Source organism: Camelina sativa, chromosome 5 (genome assembly GCF_030686135.1).
Source record: "Camelina sativa cultivar CO46 ecotype springtype chromosome 5, ASM3068613v1".
NCBI classification, from domain to species: Eukaryota; Viridiplantae; Streptophyta; class Magnoliopsida; order Brassicales; family Brassicaceae; genus Camelina; species Camelina sativa.
Window position 1 is genome coordinate 14,354,126 of NC_141884.1, and position 25,834 is coordinate 14,379,959.

The following is a 25,834-nucleotide window of genomic DNA, read 5'->3' on the forward strand; positions in this document are numbered from 1 at the left end:
GCTGTAATTTTTTTAGAGTGACGGTATGTCAAATATTTAAATTTGTTATTTGTAATTAATATAATTTCATAAAATATAGGAATGTATCTTTTATAGTTAATATAGTTTCCTAAAATATTGGAAAAGTCATTTATTTCTTTAGTAATTGTTACCATTTTTTTAGGGAAATTTACTTATGAAAGAGTTAATCATTTATTTCTTTTATAATTGTTACCACTGGTTTAGGAAAGTTTAATTTTTTTTAGTTTAATTATGTAGGCAAGTTGGTCTGTTTGGCAACATGGATATATGTCATGTTTTTGTTTTTTTTTATCCCTAAGTGTACTTCCCATTTAATAGTATAGATATAATTCATATAAAATATCATTAATAAAAATTTTAAAGTATTAAGTATGGTTATTAAGTAAATATGAAAACTAGGATTAAAGTTTAAAACTTTATTTACAATAAATTGTTAATCAAATATTACAATCAAACAAAAATGTTAACAAAAAAGTACAAATATATTTGTTAAAGAGCTTTTCGGGCTGATCCGAGCCCGGTCGGACTAAGCCCGAAAAACCCTATAGCCCAAACGGGCTGAGCCTGAAAGGCCCGATTTTTTCTGGACATATATATTAAAGCCCGAGCCCTGTGTTTTTCAGAGCCGGACCGGGCCAGCCCGCGGGCTTTGGTCCTAATTGACATGCCTATATATAGCTTTGTTCTAACTTATAACATGTATACGTTGAAATATTCATAGTCTAAAATTCTAAAATACACCTTTATAGCTCATTTACACATTTTTCCAAAACACGACACTTGTGACTTCACTCTGAATCACTGGTTACTATAGTCATTTTCCTAATGACAGAGTATAAGAGATGATGATGGCCTACCCCCACTAATTCTTAACTATTTTTATATTGGTCAAAATAATTCTCTTTAGCAATTCCCTTCAAAATATACAGCAATCTGCCAAATCCAAAAGAGAGCTGATAAATCAACCTAACTAACCCACTTACACATCTACAAGCGCTAGCTAGGACTGATGGTGGTTTGTTATTTATGACACAATCCTTTAAGATATTTTACAACTTTATTCAATATAATCACAAATCAGTAATCACACACTCACCAATCACCAATCACCATCACCAACTTTATTAGATACTCGTATTCCCATATATTGAATTTAATCGATTGTTTCAGTAAACTATAGTTTCATCGGATCATATATATATATATATATATATATATAATTTGTTTTTTTGGACAAAATCGGATCATATATAATGCATGTGTTTTCATATAATACACAAACACAGAAGTTCTAAGTTTAATCAAGAAATAAACCCACAATACATTTCATTAGCCCATATTTTCCTTTTTTTTTCTTTTTTTTTTTATAACTCATGAGTGATCCTAATTACTTCCTAAATCCAAAGACTAATTTTCCGGAACCGGGAGAAACCATGTTAAATTTCGAACCTCCATACCCAATGCTACTAATACTTTCTCTTATTTCACTACAGTCATACTAATACTTTTATTATTTCTTTTGTAAAACACTCATATATACTAGAATCATCAAATCATGTGTTTATGTATATGATGGATATATACACGGAAATTATTAATAATGATGTGAAGTTCTAATTTTCTTAATTAACAGAAGGCAACAAAACTTTGTAATCACTTTTAACTTATACTTATTATTATGATGAGAAAATAAAAGAGAAAAAGGAGAGAATCATGGTACACATCAAAAGAAAGGTGACCACATCAAAATAAAGAGTGAAGTTACACATTAGACAAAGGAGATCTTTCTCACTGTCTAGTCCTAAAGACAATAGCCTACACATGCATGCATGCATGCATGCAATTACAGAAACCAAGACACCCATTTTAACAACTCATAATAACTCCCAACCCCATCAAAGATCTTACAAAAAAAAAAAAAAACTTTTAACAAAATTAATTAAAACTACCCACTAGTTCTACTGCATGCGGAGATAGAGACATATGAAAGGAGAGATAGAGAGAGGTGTAGTTATTCAACGAATTGTATCCAACGGCTATTACTTTACCCTCAAGTACACGTGTTTTCTTCTTACCCTTTGACACATCATACAGTACTGATACATGAATGAAACACCTGCAGAATCTCTTTTGTATTTGTTGTCTTTTCTTTAAATTTTGGTACTGTCTTGCTTTGAGTTGATGGATGAGATTGGGAAAAGTTCAAGGGTTTTCAATGGTATCTTTGCACTGCTCATCATCATGTTACAACATGGAATGGGTGATGTTGATGTTGATGATGATGATGAGGGATATGATGGTCGTGGGCCCATATCCATCATCATCATCCAATCTCGACCGTACGATGAGTTTGGACCCGTGATTGGTTTATGCATCAACATCTCTTCAGCTCCACTTTTGGTGCAATAATATTCATTCATCACTTTGTTTTGAGCTTCTCCTCCATTTCCCTATATTTGCATCTAACAATGATCAAAGTACAATATTTTAAAAGAGAAACAAAAAATATTAACAAGTTCATATTCTCCTAAAAAAAAAAGGAGTATTCTCACTTGAGACTTGCAAAATTTTCATGTAAAACTTTTAAATTAAACAAGATATGTATGGTATTGTAATCAAGCATAGAGTAGGTTCAAACCTTTGAAAGGCCGATTTTTATCAGAACATTTGCATCAAAATTTAACTATATAAGAATAAATCTTAACAACAAAAAAGGCATACAATTAGAAATACATACCGGATGAGGAAGACACATGGGAGAAGCGTGAGAGCAGCAGGTGAAAGACATATGATCATATGGGCGATGATGATGGTAAGGATTATGATGATCAATGATATTACTATTATTATCTGGTTGAGACATAATCATCGGTGATATTGGTTTTGGTTTGATTTGTTGAAGTTGGAGTTGAAGTTGATGTTGTTGTTGATGAAGTTGCTTGGCTAGCTTCTTCCTCAGCTTCTGTCTATCTCTAGCCTTATGGTTCTGAAACCAATAAAAGACGTTTTTACCCTCGATCCGACCATAGAACGCCAAGTGAGCTGTGATCTGTTGTATCTGAACCGCATTCGGAGTCCGTATACCGCTCCGGTACATCTCTTCCAAGATCATCAGTTGCTCCGGCGTCGGACACCACCTCGTTGAAGCCACAGGACTCATATTATTACTTTTGTTTAGACAAATATTGATATGCTATCTTCACACTCACACTTAGGGTTACATATATATAGAGAGAATGAGATGTGCGTGTGTGGATGTTTATATGGTTGGAGAAAAAATGGTAAAAGTTATAAATAATACTATTAAAGTGCATTGGGAAAGGGACGCAAGAGAGGGAAGGGTTAGACAGAAAATAAACATAAAGAAAGAAGATTGTACTATATTGTTTTTTATGTTTTACACTGAAACCGGCCCATCCCATATGCTCCAAATTAATACGTACTCTCTGTAAATTTTGAATATAATTTATAAAGGAATATATTTTTTTGGAATAACTATAGTTTTCACCTATCAAAGTTTATTTTGTCGGGAGTTTTCACTTTTTTATACAGTAGTATATATTAATACATGCAGAAGAGATTTATATACCATATATCACATAATGAGAACTATATCTTATTTCAAAACCCTTTGCAAATAATTTAAACATCATTGGTTTCAAATATAACGAAACGTTAGATATATAAGCGGATCCTATATAATCACTTCTTTTGTAGAATAGTTTGTGACATTCTTTAATTAATAATTAATATGCCAACTTAAGAGGATAGAGAAAAGAGAGAAGAGGTACAAAAATCAAAGAGAAACAATGAAGGTGCATGGGTTCTCGAGGTGGATCATTCAATAGGTTCTTTTTTTTTAAAAATATGTACAATTCTCTCATACAATTAATTAAGACATTGACACATCCGTCTGTGTAAACATAAAAACCACAGTCTTATTAGTATTTTTACATTTATTTTGTGCAGAAAGATAAAAACATCATACAAGACAAAGAAAAACGCCAGTACTCATTAACAAATGATAAAACTACATTTTTGTGGTTTATAGATATTATCACTAAAATATGATCAATCATATCAAGACCTAGAATAGATAAATATGTATATATCTGTGTGAATTTGCATGTATGATGCAGAGAGAGAGGATGAAAGGAGAATGAGGAGAAACTTAAATGATTATGTCATAATTACTTTATTATGATTTACTTCTCTCAACAGGATGACGTTGACACATCATACTAAAAGAAAAATAAAATGGGTAAATTTTCTCCAATCTTTACATGGACAGACAAGTTAGTAAATTGGGTAACAACAATGTGAAATGAAAACATACACGTTCTATGTATTAATTATGTTTTCGTGATTTACATACACATTGTATAATTTAATCACAAGTACATTTAATTTTATTTTACATACCATATTATGTAAGAGTTGACATGTATTAATTTAACAGATTTTGTTACATAAAATTTTGCTTCAAATATCACATCACAGCATAGAATTGTCTGTTTAGAATCTCCAGAAAACTGAGCATTTTGACTTTAACGTCTGCATGCAAAAACATTGCATGCATTAGCATTCGCACCTATTATTAGTTGTCTATAGGCTCTAAAGCCCTGTCTCTGCCCCTCTGTCAACATTCTTGATTCTGGATATTCATTTTTTTTGGGGCCTTAAAGGATATTTATGTTCTCATCTTGAAATTCCAAATTTTAATTTCTACGCAAATAACATTTCAATCAAATAAAAAAACTAATTAGTTTATACTTTGATTTGGTTGGCTTGGTGAAGAAAAGTTTCAGGTCGGTAAATGCACACATTATAACTTGAATGTTATGTTTCCATGATTCCATTCATGTAACTAAAATCTAATTTAATTTCTTGGACGGATATATATATGGTAACGAAACACCATAGTTAGTTAGTTAAGTACTAGTTTAGGTTTACTCGTTCCGGACTTCATAACGAATTATCCAAAAGAAACATACAATATTGTTTATCAAAATCTAAAATATGTTATATTCTTAATGAATTCATATACCATGAAGGTGTGTACATACACTAGAAGACATTCAAAAACTCACAAGGTTTTGAGCTGATCTTGCATAGCCAGCCCTTGCAGAACTTTTTTGTTCGAACACGTGATACCAATATAATCTTACTAATGACTCCGTCCCTCTGTCTTTATTAATCAATTTTCTAGGAAAAACTTCTGTTTGAAAAACATATATAGTTTTTGAGGTTTTTAATTATCTATTAGTTTTTATTGATAAACTGTAAACTTCAAAAAAAAAAATACAGTATATACTGTTGGTTTAGATTTACTGAAAAACTTAAATCACAAAATAATGCATTTCTGATTAAATTTTAGTAAATATTCTTAATATGAGTCAAAATAAGTTAATTAATTAGAAACAAAGAGAGTATAAAATTAGTAATATTAATTTAAAAATGTTTACACTAATATTATGTTAGATTACCATGTATACATTCCTTATTGGATAAATTTTTTGCTCTTTTTTTTTCTTTTTGTAAAAAATACTAAGAGACAAGACTATAAATGCATGCATGCAGACAAATTGCAATTTGCCTCTGCATTTCCTTTTAACAGTACTGTCTCTTTTTCAATTCTATTTTCTCTATAGATTAAAAAAAAAAATGTTGTATTCATTCACATAAATGCGTAGTGTTCTGTCAACATTCTTATTAAATCCTAAACTGTTGGTAAAATACCAAACAGCTCTTTTGCTGTTTCGCATTTCCTCTCTTTTGTCCCCATTTGTCTCTTTTTCAAACTAAAAATTCTATGAGTACACTTTATTGCACGATGATGCTTGTACGTATGCTTCCGTCTTTTTTTAATTTCATTCACGTACACACGTACGTGCATATACATTGAATCATATACTAGAACTAATCTGTAAACTAGTTAAGATTCGTAAACCTACAACAACGACGTACCAATAGATGAAGTAACTGCGAAGTTGGACCATATAAATTATCTCAAAAAGAATGTCAAACTCAATTTTTTCAAGTTACTATACTTCAAGAAAACATAACCATTTCGGTTCCATTTTTGAGATACAATCACATATATTCGACTGAAAATATACTAAAATTTCATATTTAGCGAAATTCATTACATTGTTGATCATTTACAAAGTTTTCGTAAACAAATACTTGTTATCAAGAAGTTTTATGTAATTTTACTGCGTTTATCTGTTCACAAAAAAAAAAACTTATATATCATTTGGATAGTACAATTTCTAAAGTCTTGATTCGATAGCTACGTCTTGAATTTGAAATATTGCTTACATACATACATAGTCCCGTCTCAAAAAAAAATTTGTCCCTAAGCGTATAGATTTTTTTGGACCTTTTTCAATATAAAATTTTTTTTCCTTTTTCTTGGACTCCAAATGCTTAAGCTTTTCCCAAAAAAAAATTTTTGTCCCATGGCATCCGTTCCTCTCGCCCTAGCTTTAACCCGGACCTGCATACATATGTGATGGTAAAATTCTATAAGAATCATGATAAATAATTAAATAGACTTAAAATTTTAATATTTCAATTTAAGGAATTTGAAAAGCTTTCTTTAAGAAAATTGATATGTATACATGAAAACGAAAGTTAAATAATTTTGGTTCCAAGACATTTCATTCTTGTCGAGGTCTTAATGTTAATTTTCAGCTAAAAATATTGAGTTATGATTATAAGCGACGTGTCAGTGTGCAAGTCAACTTTGCCTAAAAAATTTGAGATTCCAATATCAAAACTAAACTATATCTTCTGGATAAACGATAGAGGCCTTAACATCCCAAGTCCGTTGAAGTTAATGAATGTGATACACGTTCTAATTAGTTGCATATATATTTACACATTTCTAACAGTGACCGTTCAATAGATTATTTTTGTCCATCAATATGTACATCATGTATGTGATTCTTTTTCATCTTAGAAGAGGACTCACATCACAGAAGCCTGGAGGTGTCACACCAAACATTTTAAATATAGATTGGTGTAAGTGTATCCAAAAATTTTATCTATGTTTTGGATATAATTTATTTTTATGGTTTTGTATTTCAGATTTTGATGTGTAACTAAAAATGTTGTGTGTCTTAATTAGTATGTAAAATTGAGAAATTACCGTGTATGAACTTAAATAGTTTATATTTCTAACATGAAGATTGTAGCATTTTGAACAAGTACGTTCATAAAAATACAATTAATAAAAATTCAATCGTAAAACAACAGTTGAATCCAAAATATGACACGTTACAGAAATAAGATATTAGATATGATTAGTTAATTAACAAAATACAAAAAGGTTAAGCTAGAAGAAGAAAAAAAAACATACAAAAAAACTATTAAAAAAAAAGAGAGAGAGATGATTTGACGAGTGACTGATCAAAATATGGCAGACACTGTCCGTACCTTTCTTTTCTAAGTTCTGAAATTGCTGACTTTTCTGTTCTTTCTTTCTTTTCTCCTCCCATACACAATTTATTAACCAATCTTTTGGAGTCAATGCACTTACTTACTTACTTATCCCATTCAATTCAATTCTGATATCTCCTCCACTCCACACCCACCTTTTCCTCACATACTTTGACATTTTGACACATTCCTTTGCTATTTCTCAAATAGTATTGTCGTTAAAGTACATAGTTGATTTGATTATGTAACCATATCAAGTAAGCTTAATAGTTAGTTATACTGTTTGTTTGTTACCAGCAGGTTTCATCTCCACGACAACAAGTATGCATGTTGACAAAAAAAAAAAAAAAAAAAAAAAAGTAATCATTTATATATGAATGTAAATGTGGTCGATGTGTTCAATGTTTCCTACCTCATGGGATAATAATTCAAACGTACTTATAAAACATTTAAAGTGTAACGTTTCAGACAGAAATAACAAATTTAATTAGCTTGAGGGAAATTTTAATATATTTAACTGCAATATATAGAGCTATATATAGCCCGATACGTCAATCGTTCAACAAAAACATTGTATGAAACGATTTTTTATATAGTTTTAAGTTCATGCAATCGTAATTTACTCATAAAACTTTTATTGTACATGAACAATCACATCGCCAATTAACCAACCATATAGTATATGGTAAGTATACTGATATACCTTATTCGCATTATATGCAATACAACAGGAGCGGTCAAAACCAAAATGTAGAGAATTTATTATGTTCAATAGGGAAAATTAAGATTTCACCTATGTTTGTCTACTTGGGTGAATTATTTAAGGTGAAAATATTACAATTATTATTATCATTATCGTCGGTGTGGAAAAAAATTAGTTTCTCTCCTTAGTTACTGTCGATAAACAGAAAAACATATAGACCGTAAGATATCATAACTCTATCCCAAAATTAATCACAAAGCCATAAGTGTCTTTGTCACACATCTTCTTCTTCTTATTTTATACGTATATCGGTATATATCATTTAATTTGTCTGACAAAAAAATACTACTAAACAGTTGAGTATTTTGTGAACGATTTTGTTTTCATTTAAGCTTTCAAACAAATACATACATATATGATACAGCAATTATAAGTCGTCGACTACAAATTTATAATAGTGTTACTGTTGTGTCATTATCCGAATTCAAAACTTGTATTTGCATGTTATTCACACACACAAATATACACAAAAATTAGGAAACAGATTTTGTAACAAAAGAAATCTCAGATTTATTGGGTTCAGCAAAAGCCCATCAACTCAAGAATGAGCCCATCAACAAGAAACATAGTTTTTTATTTGGGGGTGAGTCATGATGTCATGTGAGAGGCAGAGCATCAAAGGAGTGAAGAACTTGTTCCAACAACATCCTCGTACTTGAATCCAAAGGGTTCTCTGGTTTGTCTGAATGAACAACGTTCAATAGATAAAGCTTCTTAGAACTCACAAACGCAGCCGAGAAAACCCTCTTGATCCCACCTCTCGTGCTATCAATCTTGTATTCAAACTCATACACTTGTTGTTGTTGTCCTTGTCCTGATCTCTCTCCAACTGATACAACTTCAGCTTCCACTGTACTTTCCTGATTTTCAAACAAAACCACATAAAGCTTCCCCAAAACACATTTTCTATTAGGGGTTTTGAGAAGGAGACGAACCTTTCGTTTCTCTGCGTTAATGAGCTTATCTGCTACAAACTGAGGATCACCAAAGTCTTCAAGACTCTTTATACGGACAGGACTCACTACAACTCCAATATTGTTGCTTCCATTGTTTTGTTCTTCAAACAGAGCATTGGCTCCTGCTTTCTCTACCTTCACATTCCCCATTCATTAATTAGCATTTGGAGTGAATACACAAATTTTTTGTAACTCAGTTTCGAATTGTACCTTGGTATAAGAAGAGGGTATGAGGAGAGTGAAGCCATTGTTGGAATCAGTGTATCTTTGAAGGTCTGCGGTTGATTTGGCCTTATCCAACAAGAACCCATTGAATAAAAGAGTGAGAATCGAGAGATTTAAGTGTCTCTTGCTGAGATTGATGCCAGTTCTGGATGAAGGATTCTGGGTAAAGCAGAGGACCTGCTGCTTCTGGATCTTGTGATGAGAAAAAGATGATGATGATGATGAGGATGAGAAGAGAGACAATTTGGGAGGAGAAGACAAGTGAGGAGAAGCTAAGAAGCTTGACGACCACATTTTGCTTCCTCCTCCTTATCACATCTTTGCCGTTAAAGTCCCAATCTTTGGTTTATTCGGATCTTTTAGCTACCAATCTGAATTCGATGGTACACATCGGTTTGGATAGGTTTGGTTTAACCGGATTAGACGCATGCGTAAGAAGACAAATATCAGCCAAACAAAAAAAATGAATCATTAGCACAAAGCGTGAAATTTGATCATTTTAAACAAAATTTTCTGCAGCTTAAACTTCAATGGAACAAACAAAAATGCTTTTGGAGAACATCTGATTAATCAGACATAGCAACAGATAAATTCTTCCAAGGATCAGGCACGTTCTGACCACAATTCTCCAGGACATTCACCAATGGTCCAGCTTGATAAGACTTGGCCTCCTTTTTTGTTATAAAGCTTTGAAGTACACCGTGAACGCTCTCTCTAGCCATGCTTGTCAGAATCTGAGTGTAAATTTCGATTGATGGGAAAAAATCTGGAAGTAGAACGGTTTCAAAGTCCCTCATAACTGTTGTATCCAACTGTTCGATATCAATCAAGTGCGCCAAAGGTTTCCGGCTGAAGCCAAAACGAAAAGAAAAGTGACAAATTAGTATGGCAAAAGCTATGCTCTTTCATAATAATACGGTAAAGTTGATAAGCTCTTACCCCTTTTGGACCTCTGAGATACCCTTGAGCTTAAGTAGAGCCCTTATCTTTCCGAAACTTTCCTCCTTTGTAATAATGTGTATTATCTTCGACGAAGATGAATCCAGAAGCTCTGCAAACTGCGACAGAAACGTAAATATTTGGTTTCAGTAACATATCACAGTAGAGGAGCCATCCACTTTTCATATGTAAGCCATCTATTAGTGAATGCTACTTCTGTAACTGTTTGTTTTTAATTCTAAACTTTAACAACTTTTTACTTTCTTATAATCTCACATTCACAAAACTTTAAACCTATGGTGTTGTAGATACAAAAATAAGGTATCATATGATGTACCTTCTCTAGCTTTTTATCTTCCGAGGAGCAGACATTTACAGTCTGGATAATATTAGAGCCTTGGCTGGCAACAGAATCACTGACGGTAACTCTGTTGATTGATCTCCCCAAAAGACCCTGGACTGCCGGGAGAATGGTAGCACTGAAACTGTCGTTGAAAACTATTGATTGGTGTTTGCTGGAAATCGCCTGCTTAATGGATTTAACAGCGTCTAGATAACCACTACTGCAAAGGGAACCTAGTTCATCGATGACCTGTGTAAGTGTGAGAAACCAATTAGCAGTGTTGAATGCTCTTAAATATAGGATGCAGAGACTCTATAGCATGATACGTCGAGTTAAAGAGAGGCCTATTGATATCCAGAAACATAGAAACATATTTATAGTTAAGACCCAATATATGTCCTCCATGACATGAAAATACAGAGAAAACTGCCATGAAAATGAGCATTTCTTCTTATGGCAACGTGTAGAATAAGTAGATATGTAGCTATAGGGATCAGACTTCCACTAAAACAGAAAACTCAGAATGATGTTGGGAAAGCCGCCTAGACCAGTAAGAATCTTAGATTTACTCAAAGCAATCAATAGTGGGACAAACACTGAGCCAATTATACAAAATAGGATACAAAATTCAATCCAAATCAGGCTGCAGATGGAGGTGGTTGGTGGTTCTTGAAAGCTCAAAAAGGAACAAACCCTAACAAACATCATTCATAATAAGAAAAAGACCTGCCAACCAGTTCCGTCCACTACAGAAGAAGCCAACATAAAATCTAAACTGAAACAATTCAATTTGAACCCATAGTACGTTTATCTATAGGAAAACGATTTGGAAATGTTTGGACTGCAGTATAATGAAACAGGAGATAGATTTTAGCATACCAGCAATGAAACACCCGATATATCAACGCCCTTCAAGTTGACAATCTCCAAAAGTCTCTCAGGTGTAGCAACTATAAACTCAGGCTCGACACTTTTCAATCTACAGCACGAAAGGCAGCTTGTCAGAAATGGAAAGGGAAAAAAAAGAATAGTATCATATCCTTCATGTAGCAACAGCATGGAAAATATGTAAAAGAGACTAGACTGCAAAAAGAAAAAGACAGGTAATGGGCTGGTTAGACGTACCCGGAAATCTGATGATCTAGTGACGCTCCTTGGTGTAAGCTCACTGTGTGAATTCCAATACCTTTCAGTGCCTTACAAACCGATCGAACCTAAGCATGATTAAATAAAAATGGCTGCATTATGTCCCAAAAGAAAAGGGATGTTGCCTATTGTACTAAAGAAAGAAAACAATCACACGGCTAAACAATATGATTCTAACCTGAGAAGCTTTGGACTGAGATGGCACAAGGTACAAAAGAAAAGGGCTGTTACCAATAGACTCATCCTCCTCCTCGTCTTTCTCCCGTTTAGCAATAGCATCTGCTGCGGTCGAAACAATCCACGCAATCTGTTCAACAGTAGAAGACATTCCACTTGTCTCTACAATATCTTTCCCAGATAAGAAACATTTCCAGAACTCAATTCCCCAAGTGCTAGTGAACAAAAACTTGTCATGCTGTTCACTGTATGTGCTATCTTTGCGAAACGAGTTCTCTATCTCATTCAGGTTTGACATCAGAAACTTTGATGGACCATCCATCTTCTCAACACCGTCAATAGACATAGGAGATGGTTTCTTGTCTTCTTTATCTCTACTCTTCACCTTATTCTTCTTCTTCTTCTTCTTCTTGGTGATATCAGCTTTACCCTGCCTCTCATTATATGGGTCTTGAGGTGTAGGAAGACTAAAACACATTCCCTAAGATTCAATACAAAACCAAATGCATCAAATAACATAAAATTCACTTAAACATTTCCAATTTCAAATTCACAGTTTCAGCGAACCCTAAGAGTATTCAAACAGACACTCTTCTCTACCAAATTAAACCCTAAAATCGAATTGGAAAGTGGGTGAAAGGGTGAGGAGATACCTGACACATGCTGCGTTTGCCAGACTTGCGGCGTTTCTTGGCGGCGATAATGGCAGCGATGCGAGCAGAAACAGTGGCGGAATCGTTCTTTCTACTCATCTTCTTCCTCGTCACTTTGTTCTTCTTCCTCTGCACATTATCGTCGCCTTTCGCCATTGTTTTTTTTTTGCTTCTTTGGAGGTTTAGAGCTTCGCGGCGGCCGTTGCTCTTTAGTTTAGCCTTCGCTTCCGGATTCTTTGTTCCGGGTTAAACCTTCATATACTTGTGGCATAATTGTAATTTAAGAGAAGTTATAAGGTTAACGGTGTCATTCTGTATATACCAAGAACCGGCTTGATTGGGGCTTGATTGGTTTGTGATAAACCGGAATTAGGATTGGTTCATGAAATGATTGTGATTAAACCGGTTTTTTATTTGATTGCTTTTCACGTGAGATCATCTTCATTTCTAAATCGAACAAAACTGTTTGCTTTACATAAACGAAGCATTTCTACAAAACAAAATTTCTAACAATCTTTTTTGTTATGTGTTCAAAATAAAGAAACATTGCTGATCATTACGTCGCTTGATCTGAGCAAATCTTGATCTCTTGTTTCTCTTCCTCCACACAAACATTAGATTCGGGTACTACTATTTGCTCTTCTTCATCGCCTCTCTTCTCTATCACAATAGATTCGGGTAGTGTTTTCTTCTCTTCATCATCGCCTCTGGTCTCTGGCACATTAGAATCCTTTCGTCTATGATGATGACCATGATCATATTTGGAAGAAGCTAAGTGATCCAAAGCCATTACTACATCCGCTATCACCGGTCTCATACTAGGCTGTTCTTGAACACACATTGCAGCTATAGCAAGTGCTTGGTACACTCCTCTAATTGGATATTCTCCTTCCATCAATGGATCAACCATTTTCTTGAAATGATTCCTATTTTTAAACAACGGACGCGCCTGTAAGGTTACCAAAAGTGTGAACTGTGCTCAGCTAGATAAAGGAGGAAAAGCAAAAAGCTATAATTAAAGGTTGAGACTTTATAATCTTTACCCATTCGACTAGACTCTGTTGATTACGTGGTCTCGTGTTATCGATGGCTTTCCTTCCAGTGATAAGCTCCAAAAGAACAACTCCGAAACTGTATACATCTGATTTAAATGTGAGTTGTCCCGTTAATGCGTAATCAGGAGCACAGTATCCGTATGTTCCCATAACCCTTGTGGAAACATGAGTTTCACTCCCTCTTGGTCCTACTTTAGCTAACCCAAAATCTGAGAGCTTTGCGTGATACTCTTCATCAAGCAAGATATTCGAACACTTGAGATCACGGTAGATCACAGGTGGCTTTATTGTATCGTGGAGATACTCTAGACCTCTCGCTGCATCAGCCGCAATTTTCATCCGGGTGTTCCAAGCTAGCGGTTTTCTACTATGTGGAAGATCTAAAGCAAACAGAACATAAGACAACAAGTTATAACATAATCAACAAAGCTTGTTGCTTTAGAGAAAGATATATATGAGTTTGAGGTATATAAAAACATACCATGGAGGTGATTGTCCAAAGATCCTAGTGGCATGTACTCATACACCAATAGTCTCTGAACACCCTCAGCGCAAAAACCAATAAGCTTCACAAGATTCGGATGGTCAGCAAGACTTAACGTCAAGACTTCAACCACAAATTCCCTAATTCCTTGAGAACCAGTCCGGTCAAGTTGCTTAATAGCAACAACCTATAGAATCCCCATTACAAAAACTCTTAAAAATCCTCTAACAAGCCACCCACATTACACAATGATTGATTATATTCCACAAGACAGATATACACACAAACCTGATTGATCTTCTCAATGAAACCTCTGTAAACTTTACCAAACCCTCCTTCACCTAGAAAACAATCTGACTTAAAGTTTCCAGTAGCAACAGCGAGTTGTCCAAACGTAAAAGTCTGAGCTTTCTTCCCTGAAACTTCATCTTCAACCAAAGTATCCTTTGCATCCAAAGCTAATTGGTCCTCCTCCTTAGTATCTACTTCCTTGTTTACATCTCCACATAGACTAACTTTCAAACAATCTACACAAACACATCACAAAGCTGAATCCATGAATACAAAAACAAAGAAGAACACAACAAAACCTAACAAATGAAACGGCTTTTATGCAATGTAGCAAAAAACAAAATGAAACCCAGATCGAAAACAGATAACACCCACATAGAAAGATTCCGAATTTGAGAGAAATAAAAAAAAAATCAATTTTTTATTTTTTTGGGAAAAACCTGAGGTGGGTTGCGTTTGATTGTCTCGATTGATGTTCTTATGAACGATGTTTGGATCGTTGGTGAGTTTTTTGGGGGAGGTAATATCATTCTTCTTCGTGGTTTTGGGCTCTGATCGTTTGTTTGATTTCACGGTGCGTCCGAAACAACCCATCCAAAAAAAAAAACTAGAAGCTTTTCTCTCTCTCTCTCTCGTTGGAGAAGGAAAGAAACCCTAGAGATTCAGAATTAACACAGAGAATAAAGGGAAAATGTGGAAAAGGGAAAAAAAATCTGATTTTTTGGGGAAAGAAGAAGAGGAAGAGTTACGAAAGAGAGAGAGAGAGAGAAGAGGAGAGGGCAAAGTGAGAGAGATGCTTAATTTGAACTTTTTTAAAGGAAAGAAGAAACGTAGTTATTGTCTGCGGGAAGGTGCACCGTAAGGGTTATAATAGTAACCAATGAGGTGCGTGCGGTTAAATTGTGTCTTTTGTAAAGTAGTAAACTGTAAAAGTAAAACTGTGGGAGCTGCTTGGTCAAACCTTTTTTGTTTGCTACCGTCTGTCTTTTTTAACCTTTCTTTCACCTACAGATGAATTAAACCGCTAATTTGTCCAAAACACTCAAAAAGAGCTACATGCTAGAAATCTCTTTCGAAAATTCAATTTTATGATAATTTTGGTGGTTTTAGCTTAAAAAACAAGATCTGAGTCGTTAAAAGACTAAGGTTAATCTTACATCCGTGATTTTTGAAGGTAATTGTAAAATACTGATCAATGCAATTAACAGTTTATCCACTAATACCTCTATTATGAATTTGCATGGATGTATTTTTCTGGCAGCAAATAAATAATTTGTGTTTTTTCTAGAATTTTTTTTCAAAAATAGTAACGCCGTTACAATACCGTTAACGGTCGTAACAGAAACAAGGAGAAACTGGAAAAAAATAATAGTTCATGTATTTTTTATCAACTAAAAAATAGCTTGCGTATTTTTCTGGCAACAAAAAAAAATTCATGTTTTTTTCTGGTAAATATTAAATAATTAGTGTTTTTTTCGGGAATTTTCTCCAAAACAAAATTATAGTAAGAAGTTTTCTTTGATTATGTCGTAGTTCTTAATAAAATTCAGATAAAGAAAGAAAGAAGTCAACCTATTGTTTATTTTTTTTACAACTTATATATCTTATTTTAATTTTAAATGAATTTGAGTGTTCAACATGGAAAGCTTATAGCCAAGACAAATCATATTGAACCAATAAATAACCATCAAAATGCAAATGTCAATATACAACAAATTCTAAAGAATTTTGTAAGGATAATTAGTTTAGTTTTGAATCAAGAATGCATCAAAAGTTTTATAAATACCCTTGTTTGTATGGGTGTCTGTGAATACTTTGGTCATGCACCAAAAAAAAGTCACAAACAAGTTCAAGTAGATAGTAAATGGTAGATTATATAAAACAAAAACCAATTATCTTATTTAAAATAAAATGTCAAACTCCAATGAAAACAAATCTCTAACATGGACAAAAATAATTTGTTTTGTATATATTCGAAATATTGTCTATTTTTCAAATGCATCATTTGAGACATAGTTTTTTTTTTGGTGTATGTTGGGTGAATAATGCATTTACTATATAAAATTTATTAATCTTAATTCAAGTGTGATGAAAATGGTGCCTTATATTGTTTTTGAGAAACAAGAAAAGAGATTCATAATAAAATATCATTCACTTTTACACATGTAATGCACTTTTTTGTATTATTTAGAATTGTCACATCATCTTATTAAAACAAAATTTTCAGCTCTCTCATCCAAGGTTATTTTTATCCTTTTAATATGCCATTAAATAAAAAATAGCATTTGTTATAAAGACATTTTAGAAATGTTATTTAAAAAACATAAAATAGATTTGGGGAATTATTCATGAAACAACCTAAACATAAATGATGTTAATAATACAGTTTGATTCACTTTTAAATACAATCAGCTATATATTTAACAACATATGTCATCAAGTATTTAATTTGAATAAATTGAGAAGAGACCTTATAATTGATTGAGAATATGTTAGAAATGCCCCTTTTGACATATCCTTCTCAAAAATACTTTAAAAAAAAAAAACATTTTCATTTTTGCCCTCTTTTATACAATTACAATATGTTAAATTAATTTTTTTTTAAATTTTTAGATTTGGATTCTCTATTTTATATTTAGGATATAGTTTTGAGAGGATATATATGATTTAGTATTTAAATTTTTAGAGCTTATAATTTAGTCATTCTATACATAGAAAATGGGTATTTTTGAAAATGGAAAACATGAAATAATATTTTTGAAGTATGACATAGAAAAATATATATTTTGAAAATGTACCAAACGGATTTTATATAATTTTCTATAAGCTTGCAGCTCAAGACATCATCAACGAGTCCGTTCATGACAAAATATGCTTTAAAGAAATTATCTAGTTCTAATAAAAATAGGAAATTATGTTTTCTATTCATCATAGGAATATTAAAGGAAAACTATTTCTGTAAAATATTGTTATTGAGTTGTGACAATTATATTGAGAGATTAAGATCGTTGGTGTTTAGTTTTGATATAGCTTCTACATAAATAAAGATATTTATTTTTAATACACCAAACTAAAGTGGAATTTGATGTATAATTCTCTTTAATATAAAATAAATTTCACTCTTTAATATAAAATAAATTTCATTCTGAATTTTGCTTTGTATGTTTTTGTTATTTGTTAAAACTCCCTATGCTCCAATATATAAGTTTTTTTAGGCTTTTACCTTGTTCTATTTTATCGAATTTTTTCAAGTTTCCATGCATTTTTAATATTAAATTAATAATAATTTTTTGACTATTTAAATTCTACAGTATTTTTTTCTATTGGTTGAATTTTGTCAAATAATACAATATTTATTGTTTCTTAATATTTGTGTTTTTAGCCAAAAACTTTTATATTTTTAGTATGTATGTTTTTGTTATTTTTTAATAATTATCTATATTTTTTAGTTTATTAAAAATATCAGTCTTACCATTTAGTAAATCGTCACAGAAAAAAAAGATAAGTATATAACCAACCACAACGATCTGATCTTTTGAAGTAAGTTTACGTATTTGTCAAATGTCAATAGTTTTTTTACTAAACGGTCCATTTGCAACTTTTTTGACATCTTTGATTAAATTCCCCAAGTAATGAAGAGAGAGAAAATCTTTAACAAACAAAAAAAGTAACGAAGAGAAAATAAGCTAACAAAATTAATAAACACACACTTAATTAGTATAACATTCCAATTGAGATACAACACAGACACTTAAAAGCATACAAATCACATAAGTAAACCGAAACCCAAACCGAAACTAAAATAGCTCCCAGAAGACATCATTACTCCACTTTAAAAACACGTAGAAACAACAGATTAGGGAGAGATTTGTTGTTGTAAACAACAAATCAAAAGCAAATTAATCAAACCATTACGTATTCCCCAGTTTAACCCACCAAAAAACGAAGTTAAACCGGGTCGTACCACACAAAATAAAACAAACCACCATAAAACCAAACCGGACGTGGAGGAAAACAAAAGTAGCGTTCTGTTTTCAAAAACGAACAGAACCACTCAGCTTCCTCTTAGGGTGCCATGGTGGTGGCACTTTCTTAATTATGTCTTTAATCTTTATATATGTTTGTTGCTTTTAAGTGGATTCGTTGTTCTGGTCAGATGTGTATCCACTCCCCGGAGGAGTAGCGGTGGAGGAAGAAGAGCCACCACCACCACCTCGAGAGTTCCTTCCAAGCGCTCCACCGGCTTTGACCGCGGAAACGATGGAACTGGCCAAGAAACCAAAGATCTCTCGCTTCACCTTTCCGCGACGAGGCGGTAGCTCAACGGACCTCGCAGTAGAGTATTTGGTCGCCGGAGATTCCATGGGTGAATCTAACGGACAAGATTCTCTGCAAGTCAAACACATAAGTGTGTGTAAGAAGCAAATCTAAAAAAAAAAAAAAAAGCAAATCTAAAACACGAGTGTGTAATAATAAGAATCAAATCTACATGTAAAAATGAGAATTTAAAGAAAAATTAAATTGAAATTTAATTAATAAAGCAGAGAGGGTTCTTGAATGACAGAAAGAAAGGTACAGATGGAGAAGGACTTAGTCTTGCTTCAATTAAACAAGAACAAAAAATAGATTACTGAAACTTTTAAATCTGAGAAGAGAGGAAGAAGAATTGTAGAAGGATCAGAAGAGAGATGGATATTAACTTATAGGAAAAGAAAAGAGTGACGATATCTCCAAATACCAAATACCAAATTAATTAATTATTAAACATGATTAGGAGGAATTTATTCAATGAATGTGGTAAGGTTCGGTGTTTTTCATTATGTATGGTGGGTCAATGGTTTTTTGAGGGTCTTTATATTATATAGTTCATGCGTAAATATTGTAGGAGTATAATTTTTTTTTTTTGTGTGCAAAAAATATTGTATAAATAACTTGTACTTTTTGTCATGAATCAAGAATGCATTAAAAAAAGTTTATGAATACGTGTGTGTGAGAGTATTTTGGTTCATGCTATAAGTCACAATTTTGGTAAGTGACAATTAACAAAAAAAAAAAAAAAAAAATTTAAAAGGAATCATCTATCGTTCTATCTTATTTTAAAAACGATTCCCAAACTCTAATAGAAACAATAGAGAGTCTTCATCTGAAAACAGGATGTTAATTAATTTTTTTTTAAATGAATCAACGATAGAGTTGGAGCATGCATAATATTATATATATATATATATATATATAGAATAATCCAATAATAAACAAACTCATGAGCCTTGACAAATTAATTAGTATAAGGGAGGATAAAGTTTGAAATGTTTTAAGATTAAGAACTTCAGTGTTATGAAATTGCATCCCCAAAACTGCGTACTAATTAAGGGGAGTGTTTTTACAATTTGAAGTGTGTTTTAGACTTTAGTTAGGCTGCTTCTTTTTCGCAATTTAGTTTCTAGATAAGATGAAGAGAGGAAAGGCTTGAGCAAGTTCGGTCGTTGACTTTGGTTGAAGAAAACATTTCTTTTGTTTTGTCTTCCTATTGGGGGAAAAATGATTTCATCACGTTTAGGTATAAAATTGCATTTATCTGGCATCATATGACTATGCATGGATTATTATCTTTAAAAATAAATATTTTGATAGTAAAATTTTCACTTAATGTAATAATCATGTCTGATATTAACTTCCATTAGTTTTTTTTGTCGTGCATGTTACTTTATTTTTAGAAAATTTACGACGTAAAGTCAACTTTTTAATTCTACTTTAAAGAGATTTGTTTTATACTGTATAATTTTAGACTTACATACAAGTATGTATGCTTCGACCAAAACTTCGTGTTGTACTTGACAATATGTTTTCTTCATTTTAGTGTTAAAACATCGATATTGCATCCAGATGTTTGTTTTAAAAACGAAAACTAAGCCTTCAGATAAACGAACAATACGTATATCTATATGTTTAATTTATTTGTTAATTACTTACCAAATTACATTACAGAGATTTTAAAGTCAGATTAAGATCGAGCCAGATTTTCTGTCAAGTTCCACATGCCAAAAACATTTTCTTGAAGATTTTTAACATCCCAAAATTTGTTTTTGGCCAAAAATTCAAATTATCAATAACGTTATCGAATGAATATTCTAGGAAATTCATTGCAGCTGTCAAGTATTAGTATTACTCTCATTAAAACGAATCCATAAGATATGAGTGGACCAAAAACATTGTCAAAAACTCCATCCACCGTCCTGACTGAATTGTTATGACCCCATTATAAAAGCATATTAATTATGAGTCTTTCGTGACTTCCAAACATAAAACGTTATCTTAAACGTTATTAGACCGTCCTTCCATTAGCCACTTGCTCAGATTTTGATGTATCGCTAAGGAGTTACCTTAACTGTATACATTTTTATGTACCTAGAAGTATGATTAGTGAAATGCAGGAATCATTATACATAATTGCGAGTTTTAAAATGAGGGATTCTATTTTTGTCTTCTTAGACCTCGATATATCTTAAACTCTTAAACTCTTAAACCATATTCATGTTGTTATAGTTCATGTATGGAGTATGGAACATAAACTCAATCTTTGTAAAAAGACTTGAGAATACATTTATTTACTATCATAATAAGGAATTTAAACCAGTTAAACTAACCACCAGCCAGATGCTCGTAGTCATTAATATTCCATTATTTATTGCTGACAATAAGCTCACCAATCACTATGGCTTCTCCCAGTTATTCACAACCTAGATCAATGGTCATGAACCCCTTCGATGGAATTGTCTTGTGATTATTATTAAGTTCTAAGGTTTACGCGTTTTATTTTTTATGTTTGGACTTTGGGATAAAAGACTGAAGACTCTATAAAGGGTAATCTTATTTATTTATACTCGACATCACGCCCATTTATAAAATGTTTAGCAAAGACCAATCTTTCACGTTATTTGTGGTTGTTCCACTTTCTTTCTTTTATACTTATATAGGAAAATCTTAAAAGTTTAAAAGCACATAAAACAAATATAAAGTACTCAGAAAGCAAATTTAAACTAGATTATTTATTACACTGCTTAGCTGGATCCAGTGTTAGGAAAAGGACTTGCTATGTCCTGGGAATATTAGTATTAAGTTACTAAAAGTATAATATTTAAAAAGTCTGCAACGACTTAAGTATTGATGTTTTGCAGTTTTGGCTTGTATCGTTGTTTTGATTTATGTTATTTGCTTTTCTTTGTCAACAATGAAACCGGGTGTTCGTTAAATTTGGTGTAGGTTCGGTTTCATGAATTTGGTTCAGTTTGGTAGCTAAAAATCATTTGGTTCAGTAACTTTGCCCATCCCTAGGACTACGAATCTCAAATAAAATTTATTACATATAAATAATAAGCCTTATAAATTCAATAAATACTTTAGGTGTAATTGGTGAGCAAGCATTAGAAAAACTGAGAAGAAAAAAACCGTAATAATTAGAAGAAATTGGGAAGAACAAAAAGATAAAGAATTTTTATTTATTTTTGATGTTTTGGCTACCAAAATTGTTTGTTTCTTTTCTTCGGGTGCAAATGGTTGCATGGTTGAAGAGATTGAACAGGTTGAAAAAAAATATTCAACCAATTTTCACTATTTGCATTGAAAAGATTGAAGAAGGTAGAAAAAATTATTCAGCCCATTCAACTTAAAAAGTTAAAAAAATATACTAATCCTACAACAAAATTGTTCAACTTGTTCAACCACTATTTTGAAGATGAATGGGTTGAATAATGTTGGAAACAGAACCAGACTCAGAACAAATGAGAAAGAACAAAGAAGCTTAAGTTGCAGAGCCGTAGAGAATCTACTGCACTTGAGCGAAAAACCGCCTAATCCCGGTGCAAGATAACCAAGACGGCTCACTCCAGGGTTTACTTTGCTCTCAATTGAACTGTGCACTCAATTCAAAATAGATGAAACTCTCAAACTCAAAATCAGAAATTAGAAGAAGAAGAAGAAGGAGACGAAGAAACAGAAAAGAGAAGAAGTTCTTTTCCATACTAAAATAGAAGGTTGGGCTCATGTCTTTATACCACAAAACCTAACTTCCCCTCCGAGATTTCATTCATCTCTCTGTCTGTTACAGATCTCGGAGAGGAAACCGTCATCAACAGTTTTTTGACTTGTACTTTTGGAGAAGAAGAGTTTAATGGGTACTGAAGCCCATTCCTAAAAATTCCACTTCATGAAACATACCCAACAATCCCCCACATGTTTCAAAATTGAAAGAAAACGTTGATGTCCTTAGAACTTGAATCAACAAAAAGAAAAAAAAAATGTTTGAGAGTTTCGCAAATCAAATACAAATTATTCACATGCCTATAACACAACCCTGCATCATAAGTGTTCTAGTGAGTCAGCCAACAACTCATCTAGTTAGGCAGCCTATACCTTAACACTTACTTAGGTGACTTATCAAGTGTGTGTTGTCTCACACCCCCCATACAGGGATAAGATCATTAAGAGACCATATGTGATGTGACCTGGTACGACGGCCATGACCGACGAACGTACTGACGGGACGCGAACTGAAGGAATCGGACTTGAACGGCTCCAACAAACAAACAGAACGGTGGAGAGAGGTTCACGAAGAGATACTCGATCGCTAGGCTCTCAGTACGATGAGGATAGAGGCGGAAGAGGTTCACGAGGAGATGCTCGACTCGTTAGACTCTCGACTGATAAAGGTCGAAGGTGGATCGATGTAGCGACACGCAAGGGATGGATCTCCTTGTGATACGGCTAAGCTAGAAGATTTCGAACCCGGTTCGAGAAGCTTCTAGGGTTTGTATCAATCGCTGAAAACGAGAGTAAAGGAACAACTTTGATTTTTATTACTAGTCTCCTTTACATTTTTGGGCCTAGGTCCTTTAAATAGGCTAGCCATTACAAGGGAGATCCCTAAACCATAAAAACATGGCCAAAATGAAAATGCAGCGTCCCAAACAAGTTTTAAAAACAACGGCCATAAGAAAAGAAAACAAAGATAGGATGGCCACGTGGCCGGGAGTGGTCCACGCCCGTGACCATGCACTAAGGTTCGTAGCCTCGTTAAAACCTCTTTTTTAACCCAATGGGACAAATCCAAGGTAGGAAAAAGAGTACTATTCCCCTTAATGACTTGGAGGTCTTCACCCTTGCGTAATGGTGAATACCGAGAAAGAAACCTCGGTCGGCCGTCTGGCGGCTTGAATGACTCCATGCTCGAACTCTTCTTGATCTCAGACAAATGTTTGGACAAACAAGAAACACTTCTTTTTGGCGGCCCTGGCTGCTGTTCGGCTCCTTATGGTCGCTCCGGGCATTAGATTTGGTGCAAGGGTCGATGGCCGTCTTGATTCGGTCGCGGCCGCGTCAGCGTCTTCCTGTCCGGTTCCGTCTTGGTACACGTCTTGGTTCGGGCCATCATCCCAGGTTCCATTATTCCCTCCCTCTTGAAAAGGTTTTGCCCTCAAAACATCTTCCTCGGTACCTGCATCAAACGAGGCCAAGTCAGAAACGTTGAACGATGTCGATGTCAAATACTCACCTAGTAGCTCGAGGCGGTAGGCATTGTCGTTGATCCTCTCGAGCACTCGGAACGGGCCATCTCCATGCGAGCTTAGCTTGTCTTTTCTCTTCAATGGGAACCATTTTGGACGCAAATGTAGCCACACCAAGTCGCCCTCCTTGTAAACCATGGTCTTGTGGCCTTTGTTGGCCGTCCGCGCATAATGTTCGGTTTGCTTCTCGATGCTGGCCTTGACGTCCGCATGAGTCTTCTTCACGAGCTCGGCTTTGCTTTCTCCGTCTTGGTTCACTACATCGCTAGGTGGTAAGGTAGCACGTCCATGGGGGTAAGAGGTTTGAAACCATATGCAACTTCGAACGACGACTTCTCACTCAACCCAGTTTTTCCTGTTACCGCTTATAGTGGTCTGTAGTAATGCTCTAAGGATGCGGTTGGCGACCTCTGTTTGGCAGTCCGTCTGCGGGTGACACGCGGTAGAATACAAAAGCTGCGTGCCTAGCTTCCTCCACAAAGTTCTCCAGAAATTTCCAAGGAACTTGGGCTCTCGGTTGGACACGATTGTGCGGGACAGGCCGTGCAACTTTACTACTTCGCGGAAGAACAGACTAGCGATATTGGTGGCGTCGTTGGTCATGTTGCACGGTACGAAGTGAGCCATCTTGGAGAATCGATCCACTATGACAAAAATACTGTCCTTCTTACCGCATGGAGGAAGATCAAGGACAAAATCCATTGATAGGTCAACCTATGGGCTTGAGGCGATCAACAGTGGGCTGTAGAGGCCATAAGGACGTGTAGTTGACTTGGCCGCCCTGCACGGGATGCAACGGCCACAGAACTTTTCCACCATGCGCTTCATCTTAGGCCAATAGAAATTCTCCTTTAGAACAGCTATTGTCTTGGCCACGCCAAAGTGACTCGTAAGCCCACCTTCTTGTGCCTCCCTCATCAGTAACTCCCTCATCGGTCCGCTTGGGATGCATAGCCGCCTTCCCTTGAACAGAAAACCATCATGTACATAGAACTTGGTGTAGTTGCCTTTGCTGTGCTCTCGATAACACTCCGCATATTCAGGATCGGTGGCGTAAACGTCCTTGATGCTTTCAAACCCGAGGATTTGCGCGTCCATGGTGGTGATCAGCGTGTGGCGTCGGGAAAGGGTGTCGGCGACCATATTTTCTCTTCCCTTCTTATACTTGATAACATAAGGGAAAGTTTCAATAAACTCAAGCCACTTGGCGTGCCTCTTCTTGAGGTTGGTCTGCTCGCGCTAGTGCTTTAATGTCTTGTGATCGGTGTGAATGACGCACTCCTTGGCCAAAAGATAGTGTTGCCAAGTCTCCATGGTGCGAACTAAGGCGTACTGCTCCTTGTCGGTTGTCGGGTAGTTGAGCGTCGGTCCGCTGAGCTTCTCACTGAAATACGCAATAGGCTTGCCTCCTTGCGTCAGAACTGCACCGATGCCTACTCCGGACGCATCACCACTTCAAACGTTTTGTTGAAATCGGGAAGGGCGAGTAGTGGTGCTTGTGTCAGCCGCTTCTTAAGTTCGCGAAACGCTGCCTCTTGTGCTGGTCCCCACTTGAACTCAATATTCTTTTTGATGGTGGCGGTGAGTGGCGCTGCTACTAAACTAAAGTCTCGCACGAACCGCCTATAGAAACTGGCCAGGCCGTGGAAGCTTCAAACTTGACTGATGTTGGTCGGAATTGGCCACTCTTCGATGGCCTTGATATTGTCGTTATCCACTTTAAGCCTGTGCGCACTCACAACAAAGCCTAGAAACACTAGTTCAGTAGCTCCGAACAC

General features: G+C 34.4%; 5 protein-coding genes across 5 annotated transcripts; all 5 read right to left on the bottom strand.

Moving 5' to 3' along the window:
* Positions 1–1,740: 1,740 nt before the first annotated feature.
* Positions 1,741–3,219, bottom strand: LOC104786853 (WUSCHEL-related homeobox 3-like). Its single transcript, XM_010512308.3, has 2 exons — positions 2,759–3,219; positions 1,741–2,471 (listed from the first exon to the last, which is right to left on the bottom strand). Exons 1-2 carry the CDS (start codon positions 3,179–3,181, stop codon positions 2,172–2,174), a joined length of 723 nt encoding a protein of 240 aa, XP_010510610.2. The 5' UTR covers positions 3,182–3,219; the 3' UTR covers positions 1,741–2,171.
* A 5,493-nt stretch (positions 3,220–8,712) lies between these two features.
* Positions 8,713–9,829, bottom strand: LOC104786852 (psbP domain-containing protein 2, chloroplastic). The gene is made up of 3 exons (XM_010512307.2): positions 9,394–9,829; positions 9,163–9,318; positions 8,713–9,087 (listed from the first exon to the last, which is right to left on the bottom strand). Exons 1-3 carry the CDS (start codon positions 9,700–9,702, stop codon positions 8,824–8,826), a joined length of 729 nt encoding a protein of 242 aa, XP_010510609.1. The 5' UTR covers positions 9,703–9,829; the 3' UTR covers positions 8,713–8,823.
* A 23-nt stretch (positions 9,830–9,852) lies between these two features.
* LOC104786850 (uncharacterized) lies at positions 9,853–12,972 on the bottom strand. Its single transcript, XM_010512306.3, has 7 exons — positions 12,667–12,972; positions 12,015–12,494; positions 11,816–11,904; positions 11,570–11,669; positions 10,685–10,939; positions 10,348–10,466; positions 9,853–10,257 (listed from the first exon to the last, which is right to left on the bottom strand). Exons 1-7 carry the CDS (start codon positions 12,820–12,822, stop codon positions 9,975–9,977), a joined length of 1,482 nt encoding a protein of 493 aa, XP_010510608.1. The 5' UTR covers positions 12,823–12,972; the 3' UTR covers positions 9,853–9,974.
* A 138-nt stretch (positions 12,973–13,110) lies between these two features.
* On the bottom strand, positions 13,111–15,282 carry LOC104786849 (putative serine/threonine-protein kinase PBL6). The gene is made up of 5 exons (XM_010512305.3): positions 14,937–15,282; positions 14,494–14,732; positions 14,203–14,392; positions 13,710–14,101; positions 13,111–13,615 (listed from the first exon to the last, which is right to left on the bottom strand). The coding sequence occupies exons 1-5, from the start codon at positions 15,088–15,090 to the stop codon at positions 13,223–13,225; spliced, it is 1,368 nt and encodes a 455-aa protein (XP_010510607.1). The 5' UTR covers positions 15,091–15,282; the 3' UTR covers positions 13,111–13,222.
* Positions 15,283–18,191: 2,909 nt separating this feature from the next.
* LOC104786848 (uncharacterized) lies at positions 18,192–19,172 on the bottom strand. Its single transcript, XM_087450077.1, has 2 exons — positions 19,073–19,172; positions 18,192–18,885 (listed from the first exon to the last, which is right to left on the bottom strand). Exon 2 carries the CDS (start codon positions 18,858–18,860, stop codon positions 18,627–18,629), a length of 234 nt encoding a protein of 77 aa, XP_087306203.1. The 5' UTR covers positions 18,861–18,885; positions 19,073–19,172; the 3' UTR covers positions 18,192–18,626.
* Positions 19,173–25,834: the final 6,662 nt, after the last annotated feature.

Coding starts and splice junctions, on each gene's coding strand:
- LOC104786850 (XM_010512306.3), bottom strand. CDS start 12,822: ATGGCGAAAGGCGACGATAATGTGCAGAGGAAGAAGAACAAAGTGACG. Junction 10,940..11,569: donor TATCGGGTGTTTCATTGCTG/GTATGCTAAAAT, acceptor ACACTTACACAG/GTCATCGATGAACTAGGTTC. Junction 10,467..10,684: donor AAGATAAAAAGCTAGAGAAG/GTACATCATATG, acceptor TTTCTGTCGCAG/TTTGCAGAGCTTCTGGATTC.
- LOC104786848 (XM_087450077.1), bottom strand. CDS start 18,860: ATGGAATCTCCGGCGACCAAATACTCTACTGCGAGGTCCGTTGAGCTA.
- LOC104786852 (XM_010512307.2), bottom strand. CDS start 9,702: ATGTGGTCGTCAAGCTTCTTAGCTTCTCCTCACTTGTCTTCTCCTCCC. Junction 9,319..9,393: donor TACCCTCTTCTTATACCAAG/GTACAATTCGAA, acceptor GGGAATGTGAAG/GTAGAGAAAGCAGGAGCCAA. Junction 9,088..9,162: donor TTAACGCAGAGAAACGAAAG/GTTCGTCTCCTT, acceptor TTTGAAAATCAG/GAAAGTACAGTGGAAGCTGA.
- LOC104786849 (XM_010512305.3), bottom strand. CDS start 15,090: ATGGGTTGTTTCGGACGCACCGTGAAATCAAACAAACGATCAGAGCCC. Junction 14,733..14,936: donor TCAAACGCAACCCACCTCAG/GTTTTTCCCAAA, acceptor GTGTTTGTGTAG/ATTGTTTGAAAGTTAGTCTA. Junction 14,102..14,202: donor TTTGGACAATCACCTCCATG/GTATGTTTTTAT, acceptor TGTTTGCTTTAG/ATCTTCCACATAGTAGAAAA.
- LOC104786853 (XM_010512308.3), bottom strand. CDS start 3,181: ATGAGTCCTGTGGCTTCAACGAGGTGGTGTCCGACGCCGGAGCAACTG. Junction 2,472..2,758: donor CCATGTGTCTTCCTCATCCG/GTATGTATTTCT, acceptor ATGCAAATATAG/GGAAATGGAGGAGAAGCTCA.